This window comes from Conger conger, chromosome 13 (genome assembly GCF_963514075.1).
Source record: "Conger conger chromosome 13, fConCon1.1, whole genome shotgun sequence".
In the NCBI taxonomy this organism is placed as follows: Eukaryota; Metazoa; Chordata; class Actinopteri; order Anguilliformes; family Congridae; genus Conger; species Conger conger.
The window spans coordinates 14,887,078-14,903,897 of NC_083772.1; the positions used below are offsets into that span (position 1 = coordinate 14,887,078).

Genomic DNA, 16,820 nt, shown 5'->3' on the forward strand with positions numbered 1-16,820 from the left:
AGCACTTCTCACAGAGGACTGTCCCAAAGACACTTTACAGGGTAAGAGAAGGGGAAAAACTCAGCCCCAAACCTTCAAATATGAGGCACACAACTCCTCAGTGGGGAGACAATCGCTCAAACAGAGGCGAGAGAACTCTCCAATGGGAGGAGCCTGGCTACAGGGGGATGCCCCCATCCTCCACTAGACAACGACACTTCCAAGAACAAGACATCACACTTTGGCAGCTATCTGACACACTGATGCGCCTCTCATCTGACGGAAGCTGAATATTCAAACACACAACCTTTTCCTGTCTAAATGTGACGAAGCGAATGTTAGCAGAAATGGCCGTTCCCACCTTATGGAGATTCTTCAGTTTCGGCGGCAGGTTGTCGCGGATCATCTTCATGGCTTTGAGGGGGGGCTCGTTAAAGTACGGAGGCTCTCCGTCCACCATCTCGATCACCATGACGCCCAGAGACCAGATGTCCACCTGTGACCGTGGGAGAACACACGGCTGTGACATTCAGTATTCAGTACGGGTTAGGGGTTAGGGGTTAGGGGTAGGGGTAGGGGTAGGGGTAGGGGTAGGGGTAGGGCACAGCAGAGGTTGGGCAGCGTGAAGCTAAATACTGACACTCAGACTGCTGCCCGTACAGTACATGGCAATTGTGTAACCAACATGCAGAACCGCAGAGCACATTTTTATTTATGTGTACATGAACTGGAAATCAATTTGCTAGCAAGCATGGGAAAAAAATTGCACCTGGCATAAAAATGAGTCTCATCTTAAATGTATCAGAAGGCAGAGGGCCCAGACGGACAGAAGGACAGATGGACAGAAGGACAGATGGACAGAGGAACAGCGGGGGCACTCGCCTCGGGCCCATAGGGCAGGCGGGAGATGAGCTCGGGAGCCATCCAGTAGGGCGTTCCCACCAGAGACTTCCGCCGCTGCACTTCCTTAGACACCTGGGCGCAGAAGCCAAAGTCCGACAGCTTTATCTGTGGAGCACAAAGGACAGGAGTCATTCCAGGGCAAAGATGGAGAACGGCTCAGTCAACAATAACAATACCCACCGACAATTACATTACAGTAGCATCCTCAGTCAACAATAACAATATCCATCCACAATTACATTATAGCAGCATTCACGTTCCCTTTCTCCCAGGCTTTTAAGCAGGCCAGTTTGTTCTCTCCGATATCTAATGGACTCAATCTCACGTGCAGGATTTAAAACTTCAAATGGAAATGAGCATTTCAAAAAGAAACACAATGTGGCAACCAGTGCAATGGGTTGAAAGGAGGCAAGGCTTGTTTTAAGAAAGCTGTTAAATGAAACCACAAGCAAGTGCCCATCCAGGCGGTTCACTCTGGCCTATTGTGGGGGCACTGCCCAGAACTGTGTGAGCGGTAACGGGCCGTTTATTTGGACACGCAATTACGGCCTGACAGCGAAACACCACAGTCAGGCGTACAGACTCGATGGAGCAGACACACAAAGCAGGAAATGCAGCAGTAAAAAAAGGGAGAGCAGGGGCTCGCAGGAGGAAGTGAGAAACATCTAACACACTGCCCTGACGAGAAACAGCTGAGGGCGAAACCCAGCGGCAGGAAGTGCCCGTCGGCACGCAGTGTGCCGGAGGTCAGCTGACGCCGCCATGGGCCAAACCACAGCTGCCTGCGGCGAGCCTTGCACCTCGCTCTGACTGCACAGCTGACGCACTAACCAGCGAGCTAACCGTGCACGTTAACCCTGCACGCTAACCCTGCATGCCAACCCGCACGTTAACCGTGCATGTTAACCCTGCACGCTAACCCTGCATGCCAACCCGCACGTTAACCGTGCATGTTAACCCTGCACGCTAAACCTGCACGGTAACCCACACGCTAACCCTGCATGCCAACCCATACGCTAACCCTGCATGCCAACCCGCACGCTAACCGTGCACGTTAACCCTGCACGCTAAACCCTGCACGCTAAACCTGCACGGTAACCCACACGCTAACCCTGCATGCCAACCCGCACGCTAACCGTGCATGTTAACCCTGCATGTTAACCCACACGCTAACCCTGCATGCCAACCCGCACGCTAACCGTGCATGTTAACCCTGCACGCTAAACCTGCACGGTAACCCACACGCTAACCCTGCATGCCAACCCACACGTTAACCGTGCATGTTAACCCTGCACGCTAAACCTGCACGGTAACCCACACGCTAACCCTGCATGCCAACCCACACACTAACCCTGCACTCACTTCACTTTCCAAAGGTAAAGTGCAGCTGATAACGGCATCGCACTAACTGGGCCCGCAAGTGCCAGTTATGCAGCTTGAAGATTTACTATCATTAAATCTGATGCGATCATTCAAACATTTATCGTGAAAAAAAAAAACTTGAGGCGTAAAGACCGCATTCTGGGGTTATTCAGATGCATTCAGATAAACGCCTCACTGACCTAATTCTCAGAATTCATGCCAAAAGCGACAGTTCCTCTTTAACGAAAGGGCTCAGTGCAGGGAATGTTGAGGCCGTGGTGAATTTGCACCTCTTGCGCATTAACATTACGAGATCTCAGAAACATCACCACACCCTTGTTCAGCCTCTACTGGTTTTGAGGCCGCAGTCTCACCACCGGCCACAGTTCCGCTCTGATGAAATGAAGGATGACTGTGGGATCGGGGCCTCTCCAACGCCACCACAGGACACTGCACACCACTCCACTGGCTAGCCTCTAATGCCTCTTTTCCCCCGGGAAAACGACTAAAGCCATCTGTCCAGTTATTTTTGATGAATTTTCAAAAAAGGTTTCCTGGCTAAGCTTGCACCTGGCATGACCTGAGTTACTAATTAACCAGTGAGTCCAGTACCAGTTACAGCCGACTGCAACAGGACATTCAGAGAGCGGTGCAGGCAGACTGCATTCACACGCTGCACAGCAGCAAAGCCGTAATAACTGTGGGCTTGTCACCTCGCTCATGCATTACGTGGCAAGTGCTGACAATGCTGTTTTGCAAACCATGGTTTCCTTTCAGCGTGAGTTTGCTTGGCTGAGACCCAATGGCCTAAATATAAGAGGGCTACCCTCACAAAACATTTGCACTGAACAATTCCCTGAAAACACCGCGAATAAAAATGTTTGTAAGGTTGTGGTTTTGGTAAAGGAAAACTGAACCTGATCAGGGCTGATTAACAGGTGGTACAGGCTAAATGAGACCGATAGTAACCTTATGTGTACGTGAAGCGAGTGACTCTTGTTGCAGCAGCCATAATGGGTTTGAGAGAGAGAGTGTACTTCCTGAAGAAACCCAAAATTCCCTATAAAAAGTATTTATCCCAAACTTTGCCCTGAATGCCTTACATTTAGGGTGTCTTACCCTGAGATATCCCTCTGGCAACCCTGCTTGACAACCAGTTTTACGTGCCATTAAGAGGGCCGGACTGTGTGGGAGGACACCATTACCTCACTGCACAGCAACAGTGTGTGTGTGTGCTCTGTGTATAGAGTGCATGGTGTGGGCGTGCTGTGTGTATGCTCTGTACTGTGCATATTGTGTCTAATCAGGAGCTTGTAAACACTGATGTATGTGTGGTGTGTGCGTGTGTAGGTATGTGTGTGTGGTGTGAGTGTGTGTGTTTGTGTGGGTATGTGTGTGTGCATGTGTGGTGTGAGTGTGTGTGTGTGTGTGTGTGTGTGTGTGTGCGTGTGTGTGCGTGTGTGTGCGCGTGTGGTATATAGTGCCTGTGTCAGCTGCTTACCCTGCCGTCGTGGGTGAGCAGAATGGAGTCGCTCTTAATGTCTCTGTGGATGACCCCCTGGGTGTGCAGCACAGACAGAGCCTTCAGGACAGACAGACAGACGGTGGCAATCTGCTCCTCGTTCATCCTGAAACGGACAAGTTCAGTTCCATGTTACGCACGTGGGGTTCGGGGGGGTTAGACAGCCCAGTGAAGTAAGTGATAAATTCACAGTGTAAAGAGACAAACTGGCTGCGCAATACTACCACCTAGTGGGTCAGAGGCAAAATTACTCCACAAGCTGAACAAGCAGCCGCTTTTCTGCGAACTTGTCTATATACTTTGAAGTTCAAAGCAAAACCACAATCTTGTTGATCATTCCGGGAAAACACTGACCTGGTGTGCGTGACGATGTCGGTCAGAGCCCCGCCCTCCAGGAACTCCATGACGACCCACAGCTCGTCCCCCACCAGGTAGCTGTTGTACATCTCCACCACGTTGTCATGGTGATAGTCCCGCATGATAACCACCTGCACGAAATGAGGGCAGTCACCTTACATGCCACGCGAAATGCAAACCCCCAACGGGTTTTACTGCTTGCTTTCCTGCGTGAGCTAACCAAGCTCAAAAATGACAACCCGATAAAACAGCGGCTGAGAAAACAAGAGGCACACGGGCCTGGAACATGGAGCCGCAGACAGGGAGCGGGGAGAGCAGCGGGGCTGCTCAGTGTTCAGGCGGAGTGACTCACGGCGTGTGTGCCTGTGAGCTGAAGGCACTGTTCTGAAGCAGCGGGGGGGTCAGTGTGAGGAGTTTCTCACCCGTCGCTGTTAACGTCAGGCACAGAGCCACGGCACAAACCGGTCCACACAGTCAGTGAGACAGACTGCCAATGAGCGCGGTAAGAGTGACAGGGTTCACAGTGGGGAGGTTAGTACAGTAGCGACAGTCTGTCAGGGCGTCTGAATCACTGTCCGTGTGTCCGCATATCTGTCTGCCTGTCGGTTGGTGAGTCTGAAGTACTGTCAGTGCAACTGCTCGTCTATCCGTGCCATGTCAGTCCATGCATCAACATCTTCACCCGTGCATCTGCGTGTCTGTCTGTGCGTCTGCCTGTCTGTCTGTCCGTGCGTGCGTCTGCTTGTCTGTCTGTGCGTCTGCCTGCCTGTCTGTCCGTGCGTCTGCCTGCCTGTCTGTCCGTGCGTCTGCCTGCTTGTCTGTCCGTGCGTCTGCCTGCTTGTCTGCCTGCTTGTCTGTCCGTGCGTCTGCCTGCTTGTCTGTCCGTGCGTCTGCCTGCTTGTCTGCCTGCTTGTCTGTCCATGCGTCTGCCTGCTTGTCTGCCTGCTTGCCTGTCCGTGCGTGCGTCTGCCTGCTTGTCTGTCCGTGCGTGCGTCTGCCTGCGTGTCCGTGCGTGCGTCTGCCTGCTTGTCTGTCCGTGCGTCTGCCTGCTTGTCTGTCCGTGCGTCTGCCTGCTTGTCTGTCCGTGCGTCTGCCTGCTTGCTTGTCTGTCCGTGCGTCTGCCTGCTTGCTTGTCTGTCCGTGCGTCTGCCTGCTTGTCTGTCCGTGCGTCTGCCTGCTTGTCTGTCCGTGCGTCTGCCTGCTTGCTTGTCTGTCCGTGCGTCTGCCTGCTTGCTTGTCTGCCCGTGCGTCTGCCTGCTTGCTTGTCTGTCCGTGCGTCTGCCTGCTTGTCTGTCCGTGCGTCTGCCTGCTTGTCTGTCCGTGCGTCTGCCTGCTTGTCTGTCCGTGCGTCTGCCTGCTTGCTTGTCTGTCTGTGCGTCCTCACCTCGTTGAACAGCAGCTCTCTGCGCTGCTGCTTGCGCAGGTCCATCTTCTTCACGGCCACCAGCTTGCCGGTGCTCTTGACGGTGGCGATGCAGACGATGCCGGTGGAGCCCTCCCCGATCTTGATGTAGTGGTCCAGGTAGGTGCGCGGGTCCCCGGGGTCCACCACCATCTGCAGGGCTGCGCGGAACTGCTCATGGGACACGCGCTGGGGCTCACGCTGCGGGGAGCGGGCCTGGGGGGGGCCCGCGGGGCCCGGGGGCCGGGCGAGGGCCGGCTGCGGGGGGCCCGGGGGCTGGGGGTGGGGGTGGCCGTGCGGGGGCTCGGGGCCCAGGAGCGGGTGTGAGGAGTGGTGTGGGTGGGGGTCTCCTCGGGGCTGCCCCGCGGCTGGTTTGCCCCCGCCGCCCCCCACCCAGCTGGGGCCACTGGAGGGGCCGTTCTGGGGGAGGGCTTCACGGGGCCGGCTCAGCTTCGGCTCCTGTGGGGGGGGGGGAGGGGGAGAGGAGGGGGGTGTAAATCAAGTGCAAATCCCACATTGAATCTCCGTACTTCAGCACAAATAACACAGCGCATGTCTGTTACTTCTGGGTCAGTGACAACGCATTTTGGTTATTTCAAAATGAGACACAATCTCTATCATTCCTTCAAGGTGAATATTCAATATCATGCTTGTGACTTTGCATGGCAAATCATATGACCTCAGGATCAGAAAAGGAATATGAGTGTCTTCACAATTGGGCAGTTTAAGTGGAGCAGAACGGTTCATTTTGAGTGAACATCTCAAAGAGATGTATCTGGCCGATTCGAGGGCCAGTACTGCAGGCTGAGATAGGTTCAGGCCCACAGGCTACAAACAGTAGGAATACCAGCCGTGTCAGCAAGCAGAGAGAGCGTCTGGCACAGGTAATGTTCAGGTACAGGGGCTGAAGGACCAGGGCACAATCCGTTTGGCTGTGTAATTGCAATGGAAATGTGCTACTAGTTGAACAGTAAATAGAGCTATACCTGTAAAATAACATTCACATTTTCTTTTCTTATTTGCTAATTCAATTTCATAAATTTGGCACCCAATGTGGGGCTGAGCACTATCCCACCCTAACTGGGCATAATCACTAAGGACTATCTGCACCTCCGCTTTGGCACACGTCCGCGCTGCTCCTCTGAAGCACATGGAGGCACCAGCAGCGCAGCCCACAGACAAGCTGGCATAGGGTTGAGTCAGAGGAGGACACATCATACGGGGGATTGGCCCGCAGCCAGCAGTCAATGAACCCCAGACCTACCAACCCAATCCAACTTAACCCTCCTGTACCCCGGCGACGCAATCAGCGACTGTTACTGGACCATCGCAGCTACAGCCCACAGTCAGAGCCGGCAGATGATTAGAATTCAATCCCTACCCCGCCGTGTCATTGGGTCAACTGCTGCTCTAAATCCATATTCACACAATCAATAACTCGCCCGTGAATGGTGTTCACAGATCAATGCGCAAGTCGAGTGCCGGTGTTCTGTCACTGTGGGATCCTTGCAAACATAAATATGAACTGTGGTCAGTCTAGCTGGTAGTTCTCACTCTCCCCCCTCCTGCAGGGGGGGGGGGCAGGCATGCAGGGCCCTGGAGAAGGGGGCTGAGGGACAGGCAGAACAGCGTGTCCCGGGCGTACCTGGCTGGTGGGGCTGCGGCCGGAGTCGCTCTCGGCTCGGGGGTACGTGTTGAAGGGGCGGCCCGTCTGCTGGGCGGTCTTCATCACCCCCTCCGACAGAGGCAGGTTGGGGGTGCGGATGTTGGGGCCGGAGAGGGGCCTCTTGTCGCGGGGGGACTGGGGGCTGCTGTCCCGGCCCGTGTAGCTGGATTTGGGCCGCTTGTCGCCCTCCCTCCTCAGCACCTGCTCGGGGCGGGGCTGGCGGTCTCTGTGGGGCGGGGCGGGGGGCTGGGCCGGGGGGCCGGGGCGGTCCCTCTCGCGCTGGCGGCTGGGCTCCTGGCCCCGGGGCTGCTGCTGGGGCCGATCGTCATCCCGGGGGCCTCGGGCCGGCCTCTGAGACTGCCGCGGGTCCACACCCGGGATGTCCTGTCGAGGCCGCTCTCTGGAGACAGCACAACACACCGTCATTCAGTCTCTCAGAGAGGAAACACACAGACATTCAGTCTCTCAGAGAGGAAACACACCGTCATTCAGTCTCTCAGAGAGGAAACACACCGTCATTCAGTCTCTCAGAGAGGAAACACACCGTCATTCAGTCTCCCAGAGAGGAAACACACAGTCATTCAGTCTCACAGAGAGGAAACACAGTCATTCAGTCTCACAGAGAGGAAACACACAGTCATTCAGTCTCTCAGAGAGGAAACACACAGACATTCAGTCTCTCAGAGAGGAAACACACAGACATTCAGTCACTCAGAGGAAACACACTGTCATTCAGTCTCACAGAGAGAAAACACACAGACATTCAGTCACTCAGAGGAAACACACAGACATTCAGTCTCTCAGAGAGGAAACACACCGTCATTCAGTCTCACAGAGGAAACACACCGTCATTCAGTCTCACAGAGAGGAAACACACCGTCATTCAGTCTCACAGAGGAAACACACCGTCATTCAGTCTCACAGAGGAAACACACCGTCATTCAGTCTCACAGAGAGGAAACACACCGTCATTCAGTCTCTCAGAGAGGAAACACACCGTCATTCAGTCTCTCAGAGAAAACACACAGTCATTCAGTCTCACAGAGGAAACACACCGTCATTCAGTCTCTCAGAGAGGAAACACACAGACATTCAGTCTCTCAGAGAGGAAACACACCGTCATTCAGTCTCACAGAGGAAACACACCGTCATTCAGTCTCACAGAGAGGAAACACACCGTCATTCAGTCTCACAGAGGAAACACACCGTCATTCAGTCTCACAGAGAGGAAACACCGTCATTCAGTCTCTCAGAGAGGAAACACACCGTCATTCAGTCTCTCAGAGAGGAAACACACCGTCATTCAGTCTCTCAGAGAGAAAACACACAGTCATTCAGTCTCACAGAGGAAACACACAGTCATTCAGTCTCACAGAGGAAACACACCGTCATTCAGTCTCTCAGAAAGGAAACACACAGACATTCAGTCTCTCAGAGAGGAAACACACCGTCATTCAGTCTCACAGAGGAAACACACCGTCATTCAGTCTCACAGAGAGGAACACACACCGTCATTCAGTCTCTCGGAGAGGAAACACACCGTCATTCAGTCTCTCAGAGAGAAAACACAGTCATTCAGTCTCTCAGAGGAAACACACCGTCATTCAGTCTCTCAGAGAGGAAACACACAGTCATTCAGTCTCTCAGAGAGGAAACAGTCATTCAGTCTCTCAGAGGAAACACCGTCATTCAGTCTCTCAGAGGAAACACACCGTCATTCAGTCTCTCAGAGAGGAAACAGTCATTCAGTCTCTCAGAGAGGAAACATTCATTCAGTCTCTCAGAGAGGAAACATTCATTCAGTCTCTCAGAGAGGAAACATTCATTCAGTCTCTCAGAGAGGAAACATTCATTCAGTCTCTCAGAGAGGAAACAGTCATTCAATCTCTCAGAGGAAACACACAGTCATTCAGTCACTCAAGAGGAAACACACCGTCATTCAGTCTCTCAGAGAGAAAACACACCGTCATTCAGTCTCTCAGAGAGGAAACGCACAGCCATTCACTCTCTCAGAGAGAAAACACACAGTCATTCAGTCTCTCAGAGGAAACACACCATCATTCAGTCACTCAGAGGAAACAGTCATTCAGTCTCTCAGAGAGGAAACAGTCATTCAGTCTCACAGAGAGAAAATAGTCATTCAGTCTCTCAGAGAGGAAACGGTCATTCAGTCTCTCAGAGAGGAAACGGTCATTCAGTCTCTCAGAGAGGAAACGGTCATTCAGTCTCTCAGAGAGGAAACAGTCATTCAGTCTCTCAGAGAGGAAACAGTCATTCAGTCTCAGAGAGAGAAAACACACAGTCATTCAGTCTCTCAGAGAGGAAACAGTCATTCAGTCTCTCAGAGAGGAAACAGTCATTCAAGGTCCCTATTAAATAAAGTGGACTAACTAAACTAAACCCAGACAGTCCGATGTGGACTAGAGGGTGACCACAGTGGGGCCGTACCTCTCCCGGCTGTCTCTGTGGCGGTCGGGGTGCGTGTGGGGGTGCGGCCGGAGGGGGGGCTGGCCGTTCTCCTGCACCCCCACGGAGGAGGCGGAGTCGCGGCGGGGGTGCACGGGGGGGCTGCCGCGACGCAGCGAGTTGGAGCGCGTCACCGACATGGTCTCAAACTCGTCCAGCAGCCAGGAGAGAGAGCCGTCCGCCGCCAACTTAGCGCCCCGCACGATGGTCTGAGACAGGGAGGGAGGGACAGAGACTGTGAGACGCACACGGGAGGCAAGGCGGCCGTCTTTATGGCTCAGAGACGATCGAGTTCACTTCCTGCGTGTCCTGCGCGTAACGCACTATGGATGAACAGATATCTCTGTGGTGCACTCGTATCAACGGTCAACCACAACCCACCCCACCCTTCACCATCACATCCCTACACAATTCCCCAAATCAAACTACGTACAAAATGAGCATCAGAATAAGCATCTCCGGATGAAATCATGTTTACACACAAGAATTGACCGCTGACAGGATATCCTAGTACAGCCAAGGAGACAAACACCTCCATAGCAAAGTCAGGAATACCTGGGCATTGATTACTTGGGCAGTCAGTACGTGTCTAATAGTTAAAAGGGCAGTGAAGTAGAATGCGCTCAAGTGAGCAGTCATCCTCCAGTACAGCAGAGGGAGCCAGTGAGCAACACCAGGTTCACTCCAATATCACAATGTTAACAATATTAGTTAAGGAGCATCCACTTTCTTTTTAGGCGAGGGTGTGGCCAGATATATTGATTTTGTGAACTCACTTAGTGTTTCCCCTTGACATGTTCCCAGGATGTTTTATTCTATTGTGGCATTACATTTGATACAGTTACCTGTGTTATCCCCACAGATATCCCCCCCCCCCCACTTCAGAAATGCTAGCTGTGCAAGTACATGGACAAGTTGTATACGCCTTCATGAACAATAACAAATTAGCGTAGATAACAGCAAGTTAAGGATCTTTTTTTCCTAAAGTGCGTTTTATTGTGAGACATGCGTTTCGTTTGGAGCAGCATACCGGTAGGCTATCAAAAGATTTTCGCTTTGGTTTGGGATTTAATTTACTTTTGGACTGTTTGATTCAATTGCTAAATGTTGGAACTGATGGGCACTGAAATCTGGGGAGTATTTGATGGTTCACTGTTAAGTTTTATGTAGTTGAAAGAGTGTCGGGACTTCCACCTGTCTGTTTATTGCGAGCCAAGGCAGCCGCTTTCATTCTTTCATTGAACGTGCGCTGTGCTGTAAATACATGGAAACCTTATTGCCTAGCCAAGTAGCCTAAATTGAGTTAATTTTTAATTTTGCCTTATTTACTTTTTATTAAATTCGTAGGCTGGAATGCCTCGCGGCAACAATTGTGTTTAAATGTATACTGCTTGAGCTGTTGGCAAGCTACTCAGAAGGGGGCGGCAAGCGACTGGTAGCTTGAGAGCAACATGTTGGAGACCCATGGTGTAGGACAACGACTTTTCATTGGCAACAGTATTAAACCAACCAACAATATAAAATATTAAGAAGAGCTCTTATTTCATCGAGTTAAATCGAAACAATGTCTTCTAGTGCTCATGGACTGATAGCCCTACTGGTAGGCATTATTACCCCGGCTTATATTTGGGAGCCGGCCTTAATTTGTCTGAATCGACTACGCCCCCGGCTATTATCCGAGGCCCGGCTTCAAATAGAATCCCAGACACAATTTGAGGATTTACTGTACATCATAGACAACACCGGGGGGGGGGTTGACTGTTGGACACTTGGTCATGTATTTATCAAGTGAACCGTTGCCTGTGATTACTGGATAACTACAGCCCTCAGTGAAGAGGCCGGCTATAGAAGCTGGCCACCGCCGCTGACACCCATTGAGTTGGGACACACGTATGATGCCCACTCTGACAGGTCCTTTACACACCCTGCTACCGGCCTGGCAGCAGCGGCACCACGCAGACCTCAGTACGGCGTCTGTTCTCCCGCATTCGAGACCAGCTGAACGTGGAACCTGAGAGCTCTAGCTGCGTTCCAGCTCCCGCTGGCACAGTTCTGCACAACGGGATCTGTGACACAGAACTACAGAACATTCAGACAAGCGCCATCTTCACTGGAGAGAGCGTCGCTGTGAGGCTACGGCATGAGGGGACAATGGAGCTCCCGCCCCATCACTGGTGCTGTTGTCTGCGGTGTGAATAGTACGTGTGAATAGTATGTGTTCTCATTGTCATTTTGTCTATAATAACTGTTTTTGCCATCTGCTTTTAGCAGAGCATAAAACTAGAACTGAGCTCAATTATGCGTTTGTAAATTCCTTGTGTGAGTGTATGAACACTCAAACCACACTGAAGTGTGAATAAACCCTTATAACGCTGAACCAACCACAGCTCACAAGGAGCATACAGATTCGATGTGAACTGTTTTGCCATTTACGGATTTGATACTTTTAACTTGAATTTATGCACTTAGAAGTCGCTTTGGATTTAAACAATTATGCTAGATGACAAAAATGTAAACTTAAAACTAAGTGTTCCAGAATTTAAAAATCATTATGATCCAGTGGCCTACATGCATCGTTATAAAATCTGGAATGGAGTCAGGGGTACTGACGTGGCATTCTGGTCCATTCACACAGGTGTACTAACGGGACCACACTTACATGACGAAGACCAAACAGTCAAATTGACTTTAATAGATATCACCAGGCAGCATCAATAGCAGTGTGCGGGTATTAGTGCCTTGCTCTGCAGACCCTAAACAGCCCCCCCCAATCCCGGACCCCCGGACGCGGGCTGACCTTGCGGGGCTCCACGGTCGTGATGACCGTGGCGTCGATGAAGGGCTTGGGCCTCTTGGCCGTGTCCTCGATCAGGCTCTGCCATTGCCGCGGCAACCCCACAAACTTCTGCTCCTGCTCGTCGAAGTCGGTGTGCACGCGGTGCTCGAAGTTGGAGGGCGCCGAGATCTGGATACGCTGCTTCTTCTTCTTACTGAACATGGCGCCGGCCGGGCATCAGACCTGCAGGGAGGAGAGAAAACACTCTTCACCAGAACATTCACCCTGCTCACGCTGCTGACCAGTCACACGTCTGCGCTCTTCACCAGAACAAACATTCACCCGCTGCTGCTCACGCTGCTGCTCACGCTGCTGACCAGTCACACGTCTGCGCTCTTCACCAGAACAAACATTCACCCGCTGCTGCTCACACTGCTGCTCACGCGAGAGCTGCAGACCAGTCACACGTCTGCGCTCTTCACCAGAACAAACATTCACCCGCTGCTGCTCACGCAAGAGCTGCAGACCAGTCACACGTAGTGTGAGCCATCAACACTACAACAATTAAACCTGTGAGCAAAAAGACACTTCAGTAGAGCGAGGACGGTTATGTTGAAATCGAACACCGGTGACAAATACAACTAATCTCAGGAACATGGGTTTCAGAATACAATCTTAGGGGGTCATTTTTTGTTGTTGTTGTGTTTAAGCAAGTCATCGATTGGCTAAATAATCCACACTCTTCTTCTCTAGGCTTTAACGGGCTACATTTGACTGGACTGTAGGCTTGAGGGAGAAAATGACGCGATGACCAAGAGCAGCGGATTTGCATTTCTGCCAGACCAGTGTCGATCATCGAAACTCCAGGCTGGACCTTTGCGGTGGGCAGGAAAGCTGACTCCGCAGCCACGCCGGTTCTGAGCGGTTCTCAGCTGAGTAACCCAGAAGCAAACGTCCCCCTTCCCTCTCGGGCTCAGAGAGAAACCAAACGCAGAAAAGCTGCTTTAAGAAACGCGGGAGCAGCTGGGTTCTGAACAAAAGCTTTTACGTGCGTGGGATACTGGCACGGCTTCAGGCTCACAATGCAGATGTCGTTCAGTAAATCTGACAGGCTACAATTACCGCGGCAAGAGCAAGCCGAAATTCATATTCAAAACTTGAAGTCTGAGGTTGAGTCTGCTCAACCACCTGCCCTGTGCCTCTGCAGATTAAGGCTGATTATTTATAAACTTAGCGATAATCACAATCAATTTCTACAACCTGAAGCACAGTCCTCACAATGTGAAAGCCAAAGGATCACCGCCACCACCCCTACCCCCCCACTGTTTAACATGAACACAGTCGGAGTGCCACACATACACACACGCATCAGTGAGAATATACACGGGCGCTGTAGTAAGCGCACCGAGTTGATCACAAGCTGACGTTTTCACCATATAAAATGAGCATGGATTTCAGTCTCCTTCAATCGTTCATGAGTTAATTTATGGTCACAGAAAAGCAGAGCCGGGACTCTCGCTTCAGTGCCCCGGTCAGCTCTCCGAACACCACACAGTCCATTGACGGCCTTGGATTTGCACAGCTTTGAGAGGGGCAAGGTGTGCAGACGCGTAAATCGGATTAGGCGCGCTTGCGAAACAAGGAAATACTACGAAAGGCTTTTCGCCCCCCACATTCACGTTCACTTTAATGAGGTTGCAGCGATTTTAAAAAGGCCCTGGTAAGGAGCGTTCAGGAACATGCGCAGGCACACACATTTGCACACAACTGCTGCTTCTCATTTGTTGCATCCTTCAAAATGTCCCTTTGGCTGCTGTCAAACGCACAGCTGACCCAGCACCTCAGACACACAGGCTGACAAGCACGCACGCACACACACACACAGCTGACCGAGCACCTCAGACACACAGGCTGACAAGCACGCACGCACACACACAGCTGACCGAGCACCTCAGACACACAGGCTGACAAGCGCACGCACACGTGCACGCGCCCACGCGCCCACGCGCCCACACACACACACACACACACACACACACACACACACACACACACACACACACACACACACACACACACACACACACACACACACACACACACACACACAGCTGACCCAGCACCTCAGACACACAGGCTGACAGGCGCACGCGCGCGCACACGCGCACACGCGCACACGCGCACACACACACACACACACACACACACACACACACACACACACACACACACACGCACACACACACACGCACACAGCTGACCCAGCACCTCAGACACACAGGCTGACAGGCGCACGCGCGCGCACACGCGCACACGCGCACACGCACACACGCACACACGCACACACGCACACACGCACACACGCACGCACGCACACACGCACGCACGCACGCACACACGCACACACGCACACACGCACACACGCACAGCTGACCCAGCACCTCAGACGCACAGGCTGACAAGCACGCACGCACACACACACACTAATAACAAACTAATGAGGCCCTGTCCTCACTGTGAACACAATGCCCGAGAGCTCAGTTTTCTCTCATGCGTTTTTATTTCCCACAGAGGTATTTTATGCATTTCTTTTTAAACCTCACTTAGGACTTTTTTTTTGGGGGGGGGGGGGGGGTTCAAGCATGAGCTTTCCCAATTTTACAATTTCCTGTTTTTCTGCGCAATGTCCCTGTGACTGTCTGTGAAAAAGCTGTACAAATACGACCGACCTGAGCAGACTCAAAGCACACACAGGAGGCTCACATACCGACACTGCACATCAACCTGTAGTCTAGTGGCTAATGTACATGACTGGGAACCGGAAGGTTGGTGGTTCAAGCCACGATAAGATCTGCACAGCCGTTGCGCTCTTGAGCAAGGCCCGTAATCCCTGCATAGGCTAACCAACAGAAAGTCTCTTTGGATAAAAGCGTCAGCTAAATAACTAATTACTATCAATGACATAGTGCGGAGCGTCCGTGTGACATCATCGATTGGCTAAACACAGCTGCCCATCACACCCAGGGCCTCCTCAGGGGAACAGCCATAACCACCCGACAGCCCCCCCCCTTTCTCTCTCTCCCTCCCTCCCTTCCTCCCTCCCTCCCTCCCTCCCTATCTCTCTCTCCCCCTCTCTCTCTCTCTCCCTCTCCCTCTCCCTCTCATTCTCTCTCTCCCTCTCATTCTCTCTCTCCCTCTCATTCTCTCTCTCCCTCTCATTCTCTCTCTCCCTCTCATTCTCTCTCTCCCTCTCATTCTCTCTCTCCCTCAGTGCGCATCAGCAGGGACACTCCCTCAACCCAAACACGGGCCAGTGGAACCCCGCCGTGCTGGGTCCGGGGCAGGGGGGGGTTGGGGCGGTTCCGGTGGTCAGTGGTGATCTGGGAAAGCCAGTGGAGTGTAACGCAATCGTCTGTATGCACGGAGGGACAGATTCTCCGACACATAAAAACCAATTAAATCTGCCATGGAACTGTACTCAAAAACCTTTCTAAATTATTTATAGTTAATGTTAATGCTGTAAGCGTTTCTGTGAGGCCGGTTAAACAGAACATTTTCAGACCGTGGTTCTTGAAAAATACTCATTATGAGGTGTTTTTATGAACCCATCACTCATCTACCCAAAGTGCAGCAGAGTAGAGGTGCACAGAATGACTCAAAAGCGGTCATCCGCAAAATCACATAAAAAAAACATCACGAAAACGGAAAGATTAATAAATCCAGACCGATGCCTGTAATAAGAGACTGTTAATAAGAGACTGTATTTACCCAAGGTACGGAAATGAACAATCACGTAAAAGCCAAGGGCAGGGTTAATGTTTCACACTTATGTACTCTCGGGGAGTTGCTATTCAGAACGGTGGAAATTTGTCTGAGAAATGTAGGCGGATTGCAGGGGGGGGGGGGGGGGGATAGTGGCTGGAATGCAGGTCTTACAGAAAATATGATATCTAGTAAAAGCCAACCTTCTTCAATGATCATGAACTACATTATATCTAGTCACTATATCTGTAAACACTTAAAACACCTTTAGAGTGTGCACTGCCATTTTGAAAAAGGTTACAGGCTTTGCCAATCTCACAATCTTCCCTTAGACTACAGACCCCAATCTTACAATCTCCCCTTAGACTACAGACCCCAATCACACAATCTTCCCTTAGACTACAGACCCCAATCTTACAATCTCCCCTTAGACTACAGACCCCAATCACACAATCTTCCCTTAGACTACAGACCCCAATCTTACAATCTTCCCTTAGACTACAGACCCCGATCTCACAATCTTGCTTTAGGCTTCGGATCGGATCAAAAACGACACACTCAGTCAGGAACACAAATCCAAGACCAAATGCAAGGATGAACACAATGCCCAAATTATTTTACTTTC

The 16,820-nt window shown here is 51.6% G+C and overlaps 1 protein-coding gene across 1 annotated transcript in view; it reads right to left on the minus strand.

Moving 5' to 3' along the window:
* The window catches only part of pak4 (p21 protein (Cdc42/Rac)-activated kinase 4), a 35,563-nt gene that overhangs the window by 3,806 nt on the left and 14,937 nt on the right, over positions 1-16,820 (minus strand). The window contains exons 2-9 of the mRNA XM_061218347.1: positions 12,455-12,676; positions 9,640-9,866; positions 7,171-7,591; positions 5,508-5,984; positions 4,121-4,254; positions 3,746-3,872; positions 862-987; positions 341-475 (exon numbers count right to left, since the gene is read on the minus strand). Of these exons, the coding sequence (XP_061074331.1) occupies positions 341-475; positions 862-987; positions 3,746-3,872; positions 4,121-4,254; positions 5,508-5,984; positions 7,171-7,591; positions 9,640-9,866; positions 12,455-12,655 (1,848 nt within the window). The 5' untranslated portion in view covers positions 12,656-12,676. The remainder of the gene's footprint in view (positions 1-340; positions 476-861; positions 988-3,745; positions 3,873-4,120; positions 4,255-5,507; positions 5,985-7,170; positions 7,592-9,639; positions 9,867-12,454; positions 12,677-16,820) is intronic.